At 44.4% G+C, this 17,435-nt stretch overlaps 2 protein-coding genes and 1 long non-coding RNA gene across 3 annotated transcripts in view; 2 read left to right on the forward strand and 1 right to left on the reverse strand.

Annotated features, from left to right (window-relative positions):
* Positions 1-17,435, reverse strand: part of LOC139101837 (solute carrier organic anion transporter family member 1A5) — an 81,610-nt gene that overhangs the window by 8,839 nt on the left and 55,336 nt on the right. The gene's annotated exons all lie outside the window — the stretch shown is intronic.
* On the forward strand, positions 5,483-9,174 carry LOC139101814 (uncharacterized). Its single transcript, XR_011545632.1, has 3 exons — positions 5,483-5,689; positions 8,148-8,250; positions 8,368-9,174. It is a non-coding gene; the product is annotated as an uncharacterized lncRNA (long non-coding RNA).
* The window catches only part of Dve (SATB1_N and homeodomain domain-containing protein dve), a 38,576-nt gene continuing 35,603 nt past the window's right edge, over positions 14,463-17,435 (forward strand). Inside the window, exon 1 of the mRNA XM_070654610.1 lies at positions 14,463-15,601. Coding sequence (XP_070510711.1) covers positions 15,527-15,601 — 75 coding nt within the window. The 5' untranslated portion in view covers positions 14,463-15,526. The remainder of the gene's footprint in view (positions 15,602-17,435) is intronic.

A 17,435-nucleotide genomic window follows, 5' to 3' on the forward strand; every position in this document is an offset into this window, starting at 1 on the left:
TTTTAAAAGTAAGACTCCGCCTTTATTAGTAGATACAACAGTTTTATTTCTCCACCGAAAAAGACGAAGACGGGAGGGATTTTGTCTCGTATTTTCCTTCTTGTCTTTCGGTGTCTTCGTCAACCCCCGTTCTTCCCCCGTCCGACTCGGTTCCGGTTTGTTCTACTGCCGTTGAGCGCACACGCGACAATTTCACTTGCGGAAACAGGCCAGCTAGCTTCTGCCAATATCAAATTGGTAATATAAAATGTTTGAAGAGTATTTGCGTGCAATACTTGCATATATTTTTATCGCGCACGCCAATTAAATTTGCTGAAATTATATCGACGAGCTCGAAGCGAACGGATCAACTTGAAAGCGCAAACATTTCGGTTCCAAAATTTCTTTGAACGAAGGTAAAGTCATTATTTTCACGAGCAAATCAGTGCCTGGCGGTGTTGATCGTGCGTGCAAACCGCGCGACCGGGGATGCGACTGTAATACGCTTTAAACTGTTAATAGAGTGCGTGGAGGGTGTTTACTTGCGGCTGGATTTCAAGTGTTGGGCTAACATTCATGATGAAATTAATCTGGACCAGACGAAGGGACGGGGTGACATCGATTAAAAAGCCCAGTAACTTTCGCATGGACATTCGCGTGGGGTTTGTCTCCTCTTCATTAATTTCGAGCCTTTCGCTATATCTCCAACGATGCGCGTTTTTCCCTTTCGTGGTCGCTGTCAACAGAACAATAGTTCGTTTATTGTCTAAGCTCAAAAGTAAAAAAAAAATTTATTGCCACGGTTGAATTAAATAAAATAAATTACATGAAAGAAAATTTTATGCTATGCTCTTTTGCACGCAATTAATTAGTTATATTTTTGTGCAATCTACATGTTTACTTTTTAAATTAAAAAAAAAAAGTTTGAAAATATGCGCTACTATTTCTGATCCATTTAACGTTTAGAAAATATTACGTCAATTACTTTGATATTTTAATAAAATTTTAATAAAAATCCCTGATCAACAGGCTTATGCGCCGCCGTTCAAATAGTAATGATCGAATTTCGACTTTTGCCGTTGCATGCCCGGTTATTCTTCAATAGGATTATTACTAATTACGTTTGTAAGAGGATACACCAAGTTGCGGCCGCGCGGAACGCCGCCAATAATAATTCGACCTTAATAGACGATAATGGGCTCGCGCGAATTATTCATTTGCTAATAGTAGCAACAACAATAGCGCGATCTTTACGTTTCTTCGTCATTGTTTCACCCGTTCGCGTAGAATGAGACGCGAGTGATGCCTTCACTGCGAAGGCGTCGTTGAGATAGCGGACCTGGAGCTGCAAGAAGAACGGGGGTAGAAACCGAAGGGGGTGGGATGCTTAACATTACAATGGCCACTCGAGGTTGTCGCGACCCCAACCCGGCGCGGTGCCGTCGCGATTCGGGATTAGAAGTCTTTTATGAATCGCAGATCTTGATGAATCGTTCCCTCCGCGTTGCCTTCCGTCACCAATCGCCTTTGCGACTTCTAAGATTTCCACGCGAATTTATTTCGATTATTAAAAGAGGCTACGCCGCGACTTCTCACGAGCTGTATTTATCTCCAATCATCATTTCCGTCGATTGCGTAAATGCAAAGTAACCTGTTTCATTTAAATCTATTTATTTATTGTAACAAAATAATAAATTACATTTTTTAATTTTGTGGATTTTTAAAAATGAGAAAAATAATTTAATTTATAATAAAAGCGTCTTTAATTTTATTTTTATGTGTGTACGAAAGAACTTTTCGGAGGATTTTATGCTACGGCATGTCGGCGTCCTTTCTTTACTCTGAAAATAACCACTCTTCGGTAAAATATCAGCCGCGAATCGGAAGTCGCGGCGGAGGGAAGACAGATTGCGCGGGGATGGAGCGGTCGGAATTTGCTTCTCTGCGGGTTTTTCAAATAGAAATAAGAGTTTTAAGAATCAACATACGCGTCACGGTGGTGCGCGCAGATCAAAAGGCACGCCGTCGATAATTGGCAGAAATCTTTTCGCCCACTTCCACCCCTACGGAAGATACCGCCGGTCTTTTGCTCGATCTCAGGCGTCCTTTCGCATCTCCGTTTGAGGATTATGCACATTTCACGGTGGCCGCGGCAGGGAGGCACGAATGGCATATTTATTTTGTCTCTTCGGCGCTCAGCGCGCTTCCGCAGACGAACAAGGATGAACGGCGACCGACGGGGAAGAGAACGACGGGATGAGATTGAGGGTGGTTTCCATTCGCGCGGTCTCACGCAGGAGCGCCGGATGTCTTTACGTCGCTATATTTTTATTTGTCTATTTGAAAGAAGCGAAACTCACGAAGGAGACGCTTGTCGGCATAAAAAGATTTTTTGTTCCCTGCTAATTAATATTCCGAGAAGACTGTTGATCTATCGGGTTAATTTATTTTCAAAAGCATGAATTTTTTTTGTGTAGTTTTTAAGGACTGGATTAAATCCCAAAATTAGAAAAGGCCTATTATATCTTATCAATAATACACGGCTTCCCTCGACGCTCGCGTAAAGTTTACTTCTGCGCAACTTGGTACGCTATCGGTCCCGAATCGTTTGCACAAAGTTCGCGTAAAACTTTGCCATATTGCGCCCGAAAGTTCCCACGTCGCGCAGCCCCCGGATTAACTCGTGAGAAAAGTGCGACGTATTGTTATCACCCGAGATCGCGAGCTCCGAGCGAACAAAAGCGGTAAGTTAAAAATCCCCTTAGTTTTCGGACGCGGACTCGCGGGAAAAGAATGGACGGGCGCGGGAAGGGGTTAACTTCTAATTGTTTTGTTAAATGACGCGCGAGTAAGAATCCCTCGGAGGACTTAAGCTCCAAAGCGAGCGCCGGTAGTGGTTTCAGTTCATTTCGTTCTCTCTGCCTCGTCCGCGTCCCTCCCGCCTGCTTTCCTCTCCCGCGAGCCTCTCTGCGCCGCCTTAATTCTTAGCTTTATTCTCTCCTAAGACTCTCTCTTAATTTCTTATTTCTCCCTGCGCCCCGCGCCGCCCCCGCGGTATCCTATCTTTCGCAATTTATATCCGAGAAGGAAGAAAGGCGGGCGAGCGAGAGAGGCAGATCACTGAATGCCGGGCTTAAGCAGACAATGCTTCGCTTTCAAACGGCGGCTTCGAAGACCTTTCTTTCGCATTAGATACTTTAATTCTTTAAACGTGTCCTGTTGCGATGCGAACGATACCCTTCCTCGTTAAGGGACGTCTTTTTAAAACTCGAGCCCGATGAGCCTGCAGCATTAATTCTACTGCGCGATACTTCCCCGCGGCCTCGTAATTGAAAACGGACGAAGGAAAAAGCTCGATGCGTCGCTCGAACGGTGCGGCCTTTGCACGTTGTATTAATTAATATTTTATACCGCGGAGTGAGGAAGAAAAAAAAAGTTGTAACAATGCTAGTTTTCGTGCTCGATTAATTGGCGCTGCATTTATTTCTCTTAATCGCTTCGCTACTAAATAATTGTGTAGGTTACGGGTTTTAATTATCAAAAGTTGTTAGTTCAACGTGCACGCAAAGTTACGTCGAATTGTAGAAATGAACAGATGGCGGTGTAATTCCGCGACATCAATTTTACAATAGTATCAAAACTCTGACAACAATGACAGAGCCGGGCGACTACGACATTATTACCGCGACGACTACGAGGCAACTGTAACACCCGAAGGCTTACCGGAAGGACGTTAGTAGCGGGCGAGAACTATCGAATAACTGTCAAATGTTGGCGCGCACGTAGGTAGCGGGTCAATTATCAAACCCTTCGCGTATGCTAACGGAGTTGTGACCTAGACCCTATGACAGGCGTGACACGCGTTGTCCATTGAACGCATCTGTCGCGGCGCGGATTCGAAGGACCGCGGGAAGTCAGCCTGCATCTCACTGAAGTGCGACAGAAGGAAACCGAGATAGGCGCGAACAATAGCCGCGGGGAAAAAAAATCTCTTTGCAACGGTTTCTAAAAGTCGTGAATCTGATTGACGCACGCTCTTAATTTTAATTAATTAATTAAATTTGTATAATTGCAACGCAGATTTTCTGCTTAACGCAGTCATTAATATATATGTATATACTTTATACGCTCGCCGATTGTAATCGAGTGTAACTGTATCGTGTGTCTCGACGTCTCCTGCCGAAAACGGAGAAAATAGACAATTTCCGAAATACCGATCGCGCGCCGGAAGATGCAACCGCCGTAGTAAACCGCCATAATTATTCAATACCCCTTGACACACCTAATTGGACAAGTTCGTCGGGGAAATGCTAACCGGAAGTGAGTAAGAGCGCGGAACGAGGGCGCGGGGCGAGACGAAGCGCGGAAGAGCTAGCCGTCGATTTTACTGACCATCTACGAGCCAACCATCGGCTGGTAATGGCCACTTTGAGGGCCCACCATAAGCTTTCCCAAAGAGACGAACCCTTGCTCTAAGTGGTCTTACGCCGACGTTTCGACGAGGTAGATACTTACTTTGCCTATCCGCAATATGACCTGACCTTTTGCCCCTCTCCACTCTGACCTCCTCCCCCACGGTCGGTCTGGCTACCACTCTACGTAATCGAGCGGATATCAATTGCCCGTCTCGGCCATTGCGGTCGCGCGAAGAGTTTCCTTCCAAAGTCTGTAAATGTTCTTAAACTAAACCTCGATAAAAATTGCAATTAAAAAAATAATGACGTTTAATTTAAAAAGTCATTAGTCACAAGGAATATTTTTCTATTACGATCATTGATTTCTGAATCGCGTGAGTTTTGCTTAAATTTGAATAAGTTTTTAAGTTAATTAAACGTTTAAAATTTTTTTAATTTCATTATCGATTGGAAAATAATTTTAATTGTAATCAAGAGCGACGTCTTTTCGCCGCGCCAGTCACCGGCGTCGAGAGACGCGGTCGCTCGTTCTACCTGGATCGGTGTACAATGGGTGCACAAAGTATGCGCGTGTTCTCGTTGATTTTAATATTGTCCAACGACAGCAACCCACGGCGGAAGACGCGGCGGCGGGAGTGCCGCCGGAACGGCGGGTTTCAGAGGCTAAATGGAGGTACTGCAGAAGCAAGGGTTAACTCAATAGAGGTCTAAGTGAATTACTTATCGCGTACACCCAGTATACAGACTAGATGCGTTTAGCTATAGGTGAGGTGGATACTCAGGGCCGATCCTACGCCCTGCCGATGAGCGTTGTCCACCCTTCGCCACCTCTCGTCCATCTCGTCGCCCTTTTTCATCCACGTTCGTTTTGCGGCGCGCGCGTCTCCGACAATTGCATTAAAGTCTTTTGATGTCACATTACGGCGACCGCTCGAAACGTTGCGTAAACGCACGCCGGTGCTCGTGGCAGACCGACTTATTTGTGTGAAAGAAGTTCCGTGTTGCCGCGCGTTTTTTGATTAAATAAATTAATGAATTAGCCGCTGACCTATTTCTCTTTTTTTTTTTTTTTTTTCAGAATTCGAGAGAAGACTCACGTGTAGCCTGCGAAGAATCGATTACAGCCCTGCCTAATTGTCGCGGAAAGGATGCGAGCGGGTTATGATGCGCCCTAGGAGGGCCCTTACGAAGGCCCTTCCATCGTCGGGATCTTTGATGGACGCCTGACTGCTCAAGAAAATTCAGTTAGTCCGCAGCTTTGTGCGCCATCGCGAGCGACGAGGAGCGATAGAACGGTACGTACCTAGATAGAAGGACAAAGGGTGAAGGGTTAGAGGGTGCAGGGAGTTAGTGCTCGGACCGATGCCTCCGCTTCGAACTTAATTAGCCGTCGCAGCCTTAATTGCCACCTGATATTGCCCCGAGACAATTAACGCAATTAATCGGCGAAAGTGTGACGCAGAGGAGTCTTTTCCTCCGAGCTGCTTAGTGCCTCCAACTTTTTCTCGAATGCGCGCCCTCGATCGCGACGGCGTGCCCTTCTGCATCGCGACGCTTGAAACTGTCCGGCGAATTTGATTAACTTCGCACCAACTGAACAAGATTTTTTTTCCCCCTTCGTGATACGCGCTCTATCATATTGTAATTGAGTTGCACATTCGACAAAGTGCGGTGGATCGAACGAGCCCTGTTCATGGCTTGATAAACGAATTAATTGATATATTGCGCGAGGCATTAAAACTGCAGTTTATATATTAAATATTAATTACAATACTCGGAGCGAGAAAAACGAGAGAATTAATTAAGATCGTAGAAAATATAGTTACTTTTCGATTGCATAACTACTACGCTGCTACTTTACAATTTCGTTAATATTGTTCGTAATATCAGACGCTTAATTAATTATTTTGTTCCCGGCAAAAATTTAGCGACCTCTCTAACAACATTTTCTTTCGAAATTGTCTACGGGGTAACGACGCAAGCCGCGTTCGCCAACTTCCGAAAGTTCGCCGGTCCCCGGGCTCCTTATTCTGTCGCACGTGCGGTATCGGAGATTAATTGCAAAGTGCAATTGGCGAGGATAGGCGGGAGAAGCAGATAACTGCAGCATCTCGCCAAGAGCCGAGACGGGGTTGGCGAAGGGAGACGAGACGGCGGGGGGGGAGGGCGGCTCGCATAATGTACTCGGCGCGGCATAATAATTCAGAAATTTGCATGTACGCGGGCTAACTCCTCAAGTAGGTTATCTATGCTGGAAGTTTTCTCCCGTGATATATAACGCATCCCACTGTCTAGTGGTGTATAGGAACGTGAGCGCGCGCGAAGCCACGTCTACACCGCCTACACGTCCACTGCGAGCTGAAAGGGGTGAAAAGACCGGGGGCGGCTGCTCCAACTTGCGTAACTACACGAGGGATGGTATATCTGCGGTGAAGCGTCGGCACATTATCTTTTCGAATTTGAACCAACCCGCGGAGAAGATAGATCGTTTCTCGGAAATATTCTTAGCGCAATTTACTCGCAATTTATTTTTATTTATTAATTGTTTGCAAATTGCGAAAATAACTTAGTCTTTCCAATGGATTTTTAGACAGCGGAAACTCGACGTTTCTCTTGCGCAGATTCTTTCGCTTTAGAAATACTAATTAAGAGGTTCTTATATTTTATATGCATTCTGTGAAAGTACCTTTGCAGTTACAACTGTAAGTTATATTGCTGCATTTACAGATAAGATAAAAAGCGAATAATTTATAATAACTTTTCATTATGATAATGTCGTAAATTCTACGAAGTATAACAAAAGGGAATTATCCTATTTATCCGGGCAAACAGTCTTCGCGATTTTCTCGCGCCTCACTCGCAACCACCAAATTATATGATTATACAATATATTGCATTTATTAAATCATATTTAAAAAAATTGATGTGACGCATGAATTGGGTAAACATCGTCGAGCCGGACAGGGGGGTGATAGGAGTCCCTAGCGGGCCGACCAATCACAGCGCTCTATCGATCGCCTGATCGCGAACGATCTACACGACCCGTGCGTAGTAGTGAATATACGCCGGCCACGCGGTCCACGCGGAGAGATTTGTGAGACGGATATCGAGGCATCTGAGTGTTTTCTAGCATGGTTTATTGTCGTGTACTTATGTCTCGTCTCGCCCTGAAGCCCCGTGAACCGAAGTGTCTTGCACAGGACACCGCCGATTCCCATTCACCGTCGTTCGACCGAACACATGAAGGTGAATCATCACATTCTTTGTTCCGCGATGATAGTTTCGCGTACTTTTAATCGGGCGACGATACGCGAGCTGCAATATTCGCGGTCGAAGTGTTATATAAACTCGAATTTTAGATCAAAGTTGAGAGCACGAGGTCTGCACCTCGCCCGTCTTTTTCGTCGCGGCCGAGATTCTCGTCCCGTTTCGAGCGATTTTTGAGGAACTCGGGGAAAACCGTGCGCGGAGGAGACCCGATAAAAGTAAGCAACGCCACGAATATTGAGTACGTAAATTTATACGAGTTATCGTTCGTCGCGGTTCCTAATTTTAATCGTAAAAAGGACTGTGGGCGCGGGGAGCGCGGGGAGAAGGGAGGACGGTACGACTTAGCTGCGCTAGTGTTGGAATGTGCGTCCGGTCACCCGGCAGCAAAACACGCGCGCGGGGCGATAAACATTACGCGCTCAATAAGACATTGAACAGAACATTGAACGGAACAGAATATCAATTGCAATTTTTGTGTTACAGATAATATTCAACCATTGGAAAAGGACCAACCCGACATCCCGCAGACATCCTGAGAGGAGGAGCAGGCCCGGGGGGCATCATGTATCAGCGGAGCAACTTTTAGGTAAGCATAAATTTTTTAAAATTAAATCTTTATTAAAAAAAATTTTTTACCTTTTTTTTTATTAATCTTATTTATTTACTGGCACGTCAGATTAATATTTTTCTTTTTATGTTACAGTCACCAGCAGAATATTACAACTCCGCTGAATGCAGATTGGTAAGTCACATAATTTTTTTTTCGTAATGTTTTTTTGTAATGAGACTCGTTTGTAATCGGATCTTTTGAACGCAAAGCGTGTTAATGGTTTGTTCTAGTATCTATAAAATATATAAATAATTTCTGTTTAAATAAAACAAGATAGATTCTATAAAAATCATAAAATCTATTAAATTTCAAAAATAACTTTCTCGATTATATTACAAAAAAGTGCAAATCAATATTTTTAAATTGGGCACGAATCAAAATTCGGCAAATGAATATTCGTCTCTCCTGCAATTTACGGTCGACCAGCCTGATATACATACGATCCGGGCAAACCTCGCGAGTTAGCTTGAGTTCCGCTTGTTGTCTAAGCAGTTTGATGTCGGTCGCTATGTGGAAAGTCCTTACTCGCTACGTCCACACACGCTCGCCCCGCGAGAACTCTAAAAGGGACATCGGCGGACCGCGTCTCGTCGTTGCGAAGGTCCTAATCCAAATTTCCAAACCTCATATTTGCCTTTGACTCGCTCGCCTATCCTCCCGTCGTCCTCCACTTGGCTCTTCTCGTGCGCTCGCTTATACGTGTCCCCATCGTGCAGATAATACCTCCCTCGCTCGCCCCCATTCGAGTCCCCACCTCTCCGCCCGTATCAACTGAAATCTCCTCTTTCCTATTACATCGTATTATATGTACAGATTTCCCGCAAACTACGACCGTGCCTCGATAGCCTTCTTCTTCGTCTCGCTCCGCGCGGCCGGCCTTCTCTTTACTCTCGGTAACGTTTCCACCCTCAAAGGACTCGCGCCGAGGCAGTAGTCGGGGGATTACCGCGCACAAGTCTTCCACGACGAGTTAGATTTTAGCGTGACGCGATATGACGTACACGGAACACACGTCGGAGTTTATTGAACGCTGAAGCTGTATTAAATTCTGTATCGCTCGCGGCCCCGGCCGGAAGGCAGTCGGTCGGTCGGAAAGCTTTTCTAGCTCGTTATTAGCTAGTAATAATTATCTAGTATTTAGTACATTTTGAGTGTTACATTTTTGGCTCAGTGCTGGGCAGTTTTGCTAGATAGCTACGAGATAAACCACGAATTGGCTAGCTAATTATTAGGTAACAGTGGGAATCAATTTCCACTCGGTAGTACACGACCACAGAATCGTGCCGCGGAAAAAATATGCATCACAATTTAATTTTTATTAAATAAATTTCCCGAAGAAACGAAAAAATTCCCGTACTTCATAGAATATTTATCTACGTTCTCGCTTGTATCGCAATTTCTTCTACCTCGGCGCACGTTCCCGTTGATTCGGGATATAAATAACGTAACGCAGACGCGTATAAAACACGTCTATCCCTACGTCGAATTTCCATCTCTTTTCCGGTCTTTATTAACGTTCGCGCACACGTTACCTTCGGTTCAACAAATTATACGGCCGTACATTCCGCGCGCGGGCTTCCGCTCGATCGAGCGATAAAAAGATCCGTTCCGATGCCACGAAATATTTCGCGGGGGGAGGGGGAGAAAAAAGGGGGAAAGATTCTCTTCTCGCGCGTATATACCCGCGGTCGCTTTTATGCAAGTTAAAGCCCCGCGACCCACCCTGCGCGCGGATCCATAACGTGGCCCTGCGACCCTCGTAAACCTGAATTTATTAACACTTGGAATGACGGGGGAGATTTGCTAAATGGTTTTCAATTTGTATCTTAACGCCGCGCGACCACATGCTCGGCACAGATTCGCTGCGGCGAGATATCTCTGGCGCACCTCGCGGGACTTCATATCTTATTCCGCGATTCGTATGAAACGCCTCTTTATCATTGCGCTTATTACCACGAGCCTTGCCGGAACCGAGAAATTGAAATTCGGAGTAGACGCGTATTTATTATTTATTTTATTGCACAGGCTAATCAATCGAAGAGAAATTGCGGTTTCGTGAGATTGCGCTATAAATTATTTCAGTTACATCGTGTAAGTATTGTCTTGCGAGATGAACGCGTTAAAAGTCACGTCGTGGGCTCCAAGTCCGGGGCTTCCTGCGAGCTTCCTTTAATTCCGGCCGGGCTCGTCCATTGGACGGCGAGGATATTCGGATGCATCGCGTGAGATGCTCGTAATTTCCCGGGTAAGCTCCGGCAAATTAGCTCCGGGCATACGTTACTCTCGCCTTAGTTGTCCCACCCCCGCGCTTCTTAGTCTTCTCTCTCGCTGCTCCCCTTTATCGCCCCTCTCGCAGAAAACCCTGGCTTTTCTCGTACCGAGGCCGGCCCGCCTCGGCCGCTTCTCCTTCGCGCTTCTCGCCCATTCCCTCCAGTTCTCTCCCACGCGCCGCGGATAAGCGTGCAAGCTCGCGAAAGTGTTAGACGTCCGTGTGCTCGTCGTAAGGTGGCGAAGCTCGTCTTTACCTCGAAAAAGCTCCGGATAGAAAGAGAGAGATCCCAGGACGAGAGGGTGGAGGATGCATCGTCCTGAACGTAGAACGAACGCGCCGGTCTTCAGCGCGAAAGCTTCCGTGGTAGGCGTGCCGTACTAGCTCCGCCCGAAAGCTCGGGGGTGTACGCCCAGGCAGCAGGGCTTTGCCATCCGGTGCTTTGTCGACCCTGGCAAAACCACCCTGCCAAGGGCCACCGCGCCCGATAACGTTGGTCTCCTCTCCGCGCGCTTCTCTCGCCCTGAGACGCGACCTAGGACGTCGCGGTCCTTCTTCCACCCGTAGCCCCCTTCGATCCTCTCAGTGCCCTGCACCCCTCCGCTTCCTCTTCCCTTCCTCCCTGCTCGTACCCACCCACGGCCCTCCGTCGTAGGAGTTGCAACTTTAGACCGCTTTGCACACAGATTGCATCAGAGCCATCCGCGGATGCAATCGTTACCCCACTGTCATGTTTCTACCCCCGTCGCCTTTCTCCCTCGCAAGCGGCTGGTACTCGTATATATGTGCGCGCGCGAGTGTTTCGTGTACGACGGAGGAATAGCTGACGCCGGTTTCATTGGGGAGAGAAGCACGACGGAGAAGTTCCAGATGAAGCTCTTGATTACGGCGCTTTATTGGCTCGGACGTTGTGATCGGCGACGCGGGGCTTGAACGCTGGATACGTAGGCTAATAATCGTTTAGAGAAAATTGCAATTTTAATTCGCGAAGTGTTGAATATGCGCGAGTAGGAAATATAAACTCGTGTTTTTTTTTTTTTTTCTTAGTTAAGTTAAGTCTATTTGATCTTAGAAATGAAGATCAACGAGTTATAATTATTTTATGTCACATTCTCGTTCGATAACTAGATGCAAAAGTATCGGGAAACCACGAAAGGGATAATGTCTTTATTTGTTTAAATAATAAAATTATTTGTGAACTCTCGGACGTTAAAATAAAATATTAAGTCCCTCGAAGATCGCCGTATAATTAAATATTTAATCGGGCTCGAATATAATCAGGCGGATCAGAGCGGATTAAGGTAGTAGGATAAGGTGCAGATGCGTTCGTGACGCGTCTGGTTACCGTTTATCCCCGCGGAATAAGAAGTTTGGATGTGGCAAGTGTAAAACGATGTATCGGCGAATGAAATTTCGCTAGTCTCTTAGTCTGTCGGGACAAATTTTGTCTGACGATTTACACGCGTGATGTTCGATGATATGTACGGAAGCATACGCGGTAGGAATACAACAAATACGTTTTCGAAGAATAATTAATAAAATAAAAAGTACTTTAATGAGTAAAATAAAAAATCTGTATTTGAAAGCTGAAATAATTGTAAATTACTTTCCACAATCTGCTATGCTTAAAAAAAATTATATTATTATTGTCATTAAATTAAAAAAAATATTTTTTAATTAAACAGCAGAATCTGATTAATGAAGTTCAATTAAAAACTTGTAGATTTTAATTTAATTGTTCAATGAAAACGTTAGCCCTGTTGTTCAAACTGCCGTCGCGGCTTTGTTTAGCATTTTAACGGCGATAAACCATTCTTTGTGTCGCTGCAATTATAATTAAATAATTTTCGCGAAAAAATTAACGCAGACGGTTCGTTACGCGAGAGCAATATCGATTGACATACAACAGATGAATAAGGCATTATCTCCCGTGCACTCGCTTTAATCCCGGGATTATCCAGTATTCCAATCGAACGTTATTGAAGCTGAAATTAAAGCGAATGCGCCGCGATAGTCGGCACTTTTTATTTTTTTTTATTTTGCTAAATCAACGTGAGTAGTACAGGATCGATTTTATTCAGCTGTATTAACTCGGCGTAACTGAAGTTGCGTTAAATTTGCAAAATTGTTTCTTTTAAATGATAAAATTACCGAAACACGCAGTTGAAATATTTCTAGAATATCCGTCGGAAGCCGGAAACGAAAATCCATGATACCACAATCGTCGCCGTTATTTTCTTATTGCGTCGCTCTCGACAAACTGTCAGGAAGACCGAACAAAAGTGCATTCTGTTGGGCGGATTTTTGTCGCGACGACGAATTAGGTAACCCCTACGATAAAGCGCGATATCGGATAAGCTTCGCTTGGCGATTACGTAACCACTGTATTATCTGCCGATACACGTAGAGATTCCCCGCGACAAATACTTTATTTCGGTCGCTAATCCGGCGATAAAACCAGCCCAATCGTAGTCGCTAACTCGTCTAATTCCGGTGGATTATCAAGTGACGATAATGCGTCGCATCTAACAAAGTCAAAGTTACAAATGCGCTTTCAGGAGATGCGGTTAAAGTCTCATTACACATGATTCAAAGTATTTCTCTTCTCTTTTTTTTTTAATTAAAATTGTTTTTTTACCAAAAAAAAAAATTGGAGAGAGAAGTGCTTCAAATTATTTGCCCGATAGGACTTTCCTCGCAAAGCACCGCAAATTCGCGGATATCGGAAGTAAAAATTTATAGATGTTTTTTTTTTAATTTAGTTGAATCGCAAATTATACTTTTACCTACATATCGCGAGATATAAGTTTTTGTCAGATTAATCTGCCCGCTTATCGATGGATGAGATTGATCGGATCTCGGTCATTTTTATTGCGAAGGACAGAAAGTGATTCAATCAATTTTTAATCCAAGTACGTATCTGTCTCTACTTATCGTGCGACATTAAGTCCGTTAATTAAAACATTTTATTTAATCATTTACCGCGGCGTATTATGTTGTTATTACACGTGCGATAATTTTTTTATCATGCAACGTGCTTTAAACGCTTCGTCGAGTTCGAAATGTTTCAAAATAAAATCTGTTGGGAAACTTATTTCACATAATTTTCCGCGAAAAATAAAAGCTTGATTAATTCAACGTTTTACAATTACGGCCGTCATAAAATGATACGGCAGCACAGATATCAGGCTTTTTCACACTTAGGTTCGATGCAGCTCATTGAGAACGTGTTGCTAAACGAACAGGTGTATAGACATATTACTTTAGACACACCCCGGTTTTCGGTAGAGGCACAAAAGTACGAAAGACCGAGAAGCGAGCGAGCGAGAATCGAAATCAACGGAGAAAGATTAAAAAAAAAAAAAAAAGGCGAGATGAGAAAGCAAATTCCTTGCGCCGCGTAAAAAGTTGAACGAACAGAGGAGAAACAATAACCCCCTTAAATTAAAAAAAAAAATAGAAATAACTTTAAAAAAAAAAAAAATAAAACAAAAATTGGGTCAAAAATAAAAAAAAAAATTTTAATGAGCATTTAAAGTAGCAGTTGGAGATTAAAAGATAAATTTAAAAATATAAAAGCCATAAAGAGGAAACAGGTGAGATTGTGAGTAAAAAAAAAAAAAAAAAAACTTGACGTGAACAAAAGAGAACAGAGCGGCGGTGAGACGATGCCTTATCCAGAGCGAGAAGGTTTCGCGACGGAATCGGGTAGGATAAGAGGGCGCGGGGCGAAACGGCGGGATTTCAGGTCGCGGGGTACGAAGGTGGGTTTCGGAGGAGTCAGCGAGCGAGAGGGTGAACCAGCAGCCGAGCGAGGACCAGAGGAGGCACTCGGCCGCGATATCGGTAGACGCGGCGATATCGCAGTGGCCGGTGGAGGTGGCGGTGACAGAGGCGATGGTAGTGGTAGCGGCGCGATCTGGTGGTGGGGTTGATAGTGGTGGCGTGCTCGCGGGTAGGGCGTCGTAGGGGCAGCAGATCGAGCGCCGCGACGCCTCGACGCGCACAGTTGCGGCCCGAACGCCGTTCTCAGCGAACGTGTCGTCCTCGCGGACCGTGCGCTCGTCTCCGGCGGCGCGAATGACATTCTGTTGGTGCTCGGCGGCATTCAGAGGCACACCTGAGACGAGGGAGAGACAACCCGATGACGCGGCCGTGATCTTAAGTCGTTGCGAAGAGGCTGCCTTTCCGACCAGGAACGTCCGAAGAGATCGATCGGGTTTTTCGAAGCCACGCACATGTCTGGTGCTGGCGGTTTGTGACGGCCCACGCGGAACAGTGCGTCTTGCGACTTTTTCCGAGAAGACCGCATGCTGACCGATCCTGTGATCGTCGATCGAGGGACTCCGGACCTGTGTACGTTTCGAACGGACGAACGTCGTGCCGATTGGGAATCCGGGAACCGGGACGGGACTGCCGATCAACCGCTCTATTTGCCGCGACTCCGGACAGTACTTATCGTAATGAGTTGCAAGCACGTGTGTGATTTTCCGCAGTCTAGTCAGAAATGCGCACATTTCGATCGCTTATTTAATACCCCACGCTAGTACCAAAACATTTAAGACAGCCTTGTAGTGACGGTAGATGCGTAAGTCGTCTCGTTGATAAGAAAAAGGACCGATCACCCACGTTAATCATTAGCATACAGTAGCTAGAGATTAAGAACTTGTAACAATAAGAATCACCCACGTAAGTAAGCGGACACCATTTCATGAACGTCTCGATGCGTCTGTGATCTCGATAAGTAAGTTTCGCGTCGTTTGTTCGACTTTTAAATGTAAGCACCGGTGTCCGAAGTGGCGTTTAGGGACAAGAAACTGATCTTCGGTTTAGACGGCAATATTCTTTCGATTGCGTTTGACTCTTAATTCATAAGTGCCCAGAGCTGAATTGACGTTATGAATCTGTGAAAGTATAACGCGATATGTCACGAATGGCGGCGACTACCGAGGCCCAGGAGAATTATTGAGGCCCCAGAAGGGAATGGATTTTCAGAGCGCAATGGACACCTTTGTAGAGGCATGGATGGCTGCTAATACGAAGACAGATCAAGTACAGGTGATCATTCATTATTATTTCAGACTGGACAAAATATTACAACAATATATAATACTATATTAATCTTGTCTAGAAAAGTCTAGCATAAAATTGTAGAAAGAATATAAGACTTTATTACTTCAATGATTCACGGGAGGGTAAAAAATATTTTTTCTAAATCAACTTAAATAATAAGTAATTAAAAATCATTCACTTTTAATCAGTTGATCAACAATAACGTATTTAAAAAGAAAAATATCAATTAAAATCACATATTAATGTAACATTAAAGTCAGTTTAATTTTCAGAATTTATAGAATAATAAATAATTTAAGATATCGATAATTTTTTAATCAGCAATTATTTAATAATTTTTTTAAGAATAATATTGATTGGAGCTAGAATAATTATAAATCACACTGTATAAAATTTATAGAAATACGTCTAATATTCGGGAAACCGATGAAAAATTACCGGCCACGCTGAGAATACGTGACCTTAATTTGACGAGGAATAAAAAATTCCGATAAAACGGTTTACGTTCGTGGATTAGCGTGCAGGCGTCGTTTTCGGCGCTCGGTCTGCCGAACTTATAAAAATAACGCAGCGTCTATACTAGCGAGGGGCGAAAAGCAACCCCTTTCTGACATTACACAGCCAATTGGCCACCCCATCTCTTCTTTCGCTCTCTCTTTCTTTCTCTCTCTTTCTGGACGCGCTTTCAGATTAATTCCTCGTCATCAATTTGGCACATTCTTTTGCATCTCAAAGCGATTGATCGCTCCGCGCGATTATCTCGGCGCCTAAAATAGGCGGACGAGGCGTCAATTTTTCGTTGCATTAAAAAGACAATAAACGTTGAAAACGTTCCACAAAGGAATGCGAAAAAAACTTGCGATAAATTCTCAGAGAAACCTGCGCTTTCCGGCAGATAAGACTTTTTATCCCAAAATTATCTCGTCTCATCTTTCGATATGCGTTTGATTTAAAATAAAAAGAAATAGAGCGTGTAGATTTATACTTTTAGGTAAGCATTTACGTAATCTGCGCAACATCTGTGAAGGAGAAAAAGAACGCGTCGCTTATCGGTCGTATAATCGCTCGAGAAGGGAATAATTATCCGTTTAAACGCGCTCTCGCGCGGATTCGGACTCGATTCTACGCGTCTCAAAAATCGCGGACGAAATTCAAACCCGACGGACGTACATTCGACGCGATCTCACAATGGAAACGGACAGCGCGCAGGGCAGCGCAGGGCGGGGGATAATCCTTGGTAAAGCCGCGGCTCGCGTGTGTGCCGTACGGACGTACGCGCGTACGTTTACACGTGTATGTACGTATCGGGGGGTCACGGGTTCTGACCACGATACGGATGTGCCCCTGCCTTCTTCCTGTGCCACGACCATGTTCATGTTCTGGCATTCAACGGAATAAGACCGCATGTCTCCATTGACCGCGCCGATCTCTCGATCGCCTTGCCGTCGAAAAATTACCGTCAAAAACCTAACACCGAATAATTAACGTCGGAGATTTAACGTTGAAAAAAATTCGATAAACATGCTAGCATAAAAAAAAAATTGTTTAAACAGATTAGCGTGATGTAAAATTATCACGTCAAAGTAATACGGTTCCGTTTTAAAATCAACCTCGAGTCCCGTTTACGTCTCAGCCGTTGCGGAAAAATATTGAAATAAACAGAGGAAACGTTTGTAAATCGTAAATTCATTAGAAGAGAAATGATAATGCTAAAAGATTATGCCGCATACGTAATTTGTTTTGGAATATTGCTGATTTATTACACGTGAATCGGGTTATTTTATCGAAAGGAATAAGTTTCTTTTCGAAAATTATTGCA

This window comes from Cardiocondyla obscurior, linkage group LG04, assembly GCF_019399895.1.
Source record: "Cardiocondyla obscurior isolate alpha-2009 linkage group LG04, Cobs3.1, whole genome shotgun sequence".
Classification (NCBI taxonomy): Eukaryota; Metazoa; Arthropoda; class Insecta; order Hymenoptera; family Formicidae; genus Cardiocondyla; species Cardiocondyla obscurior.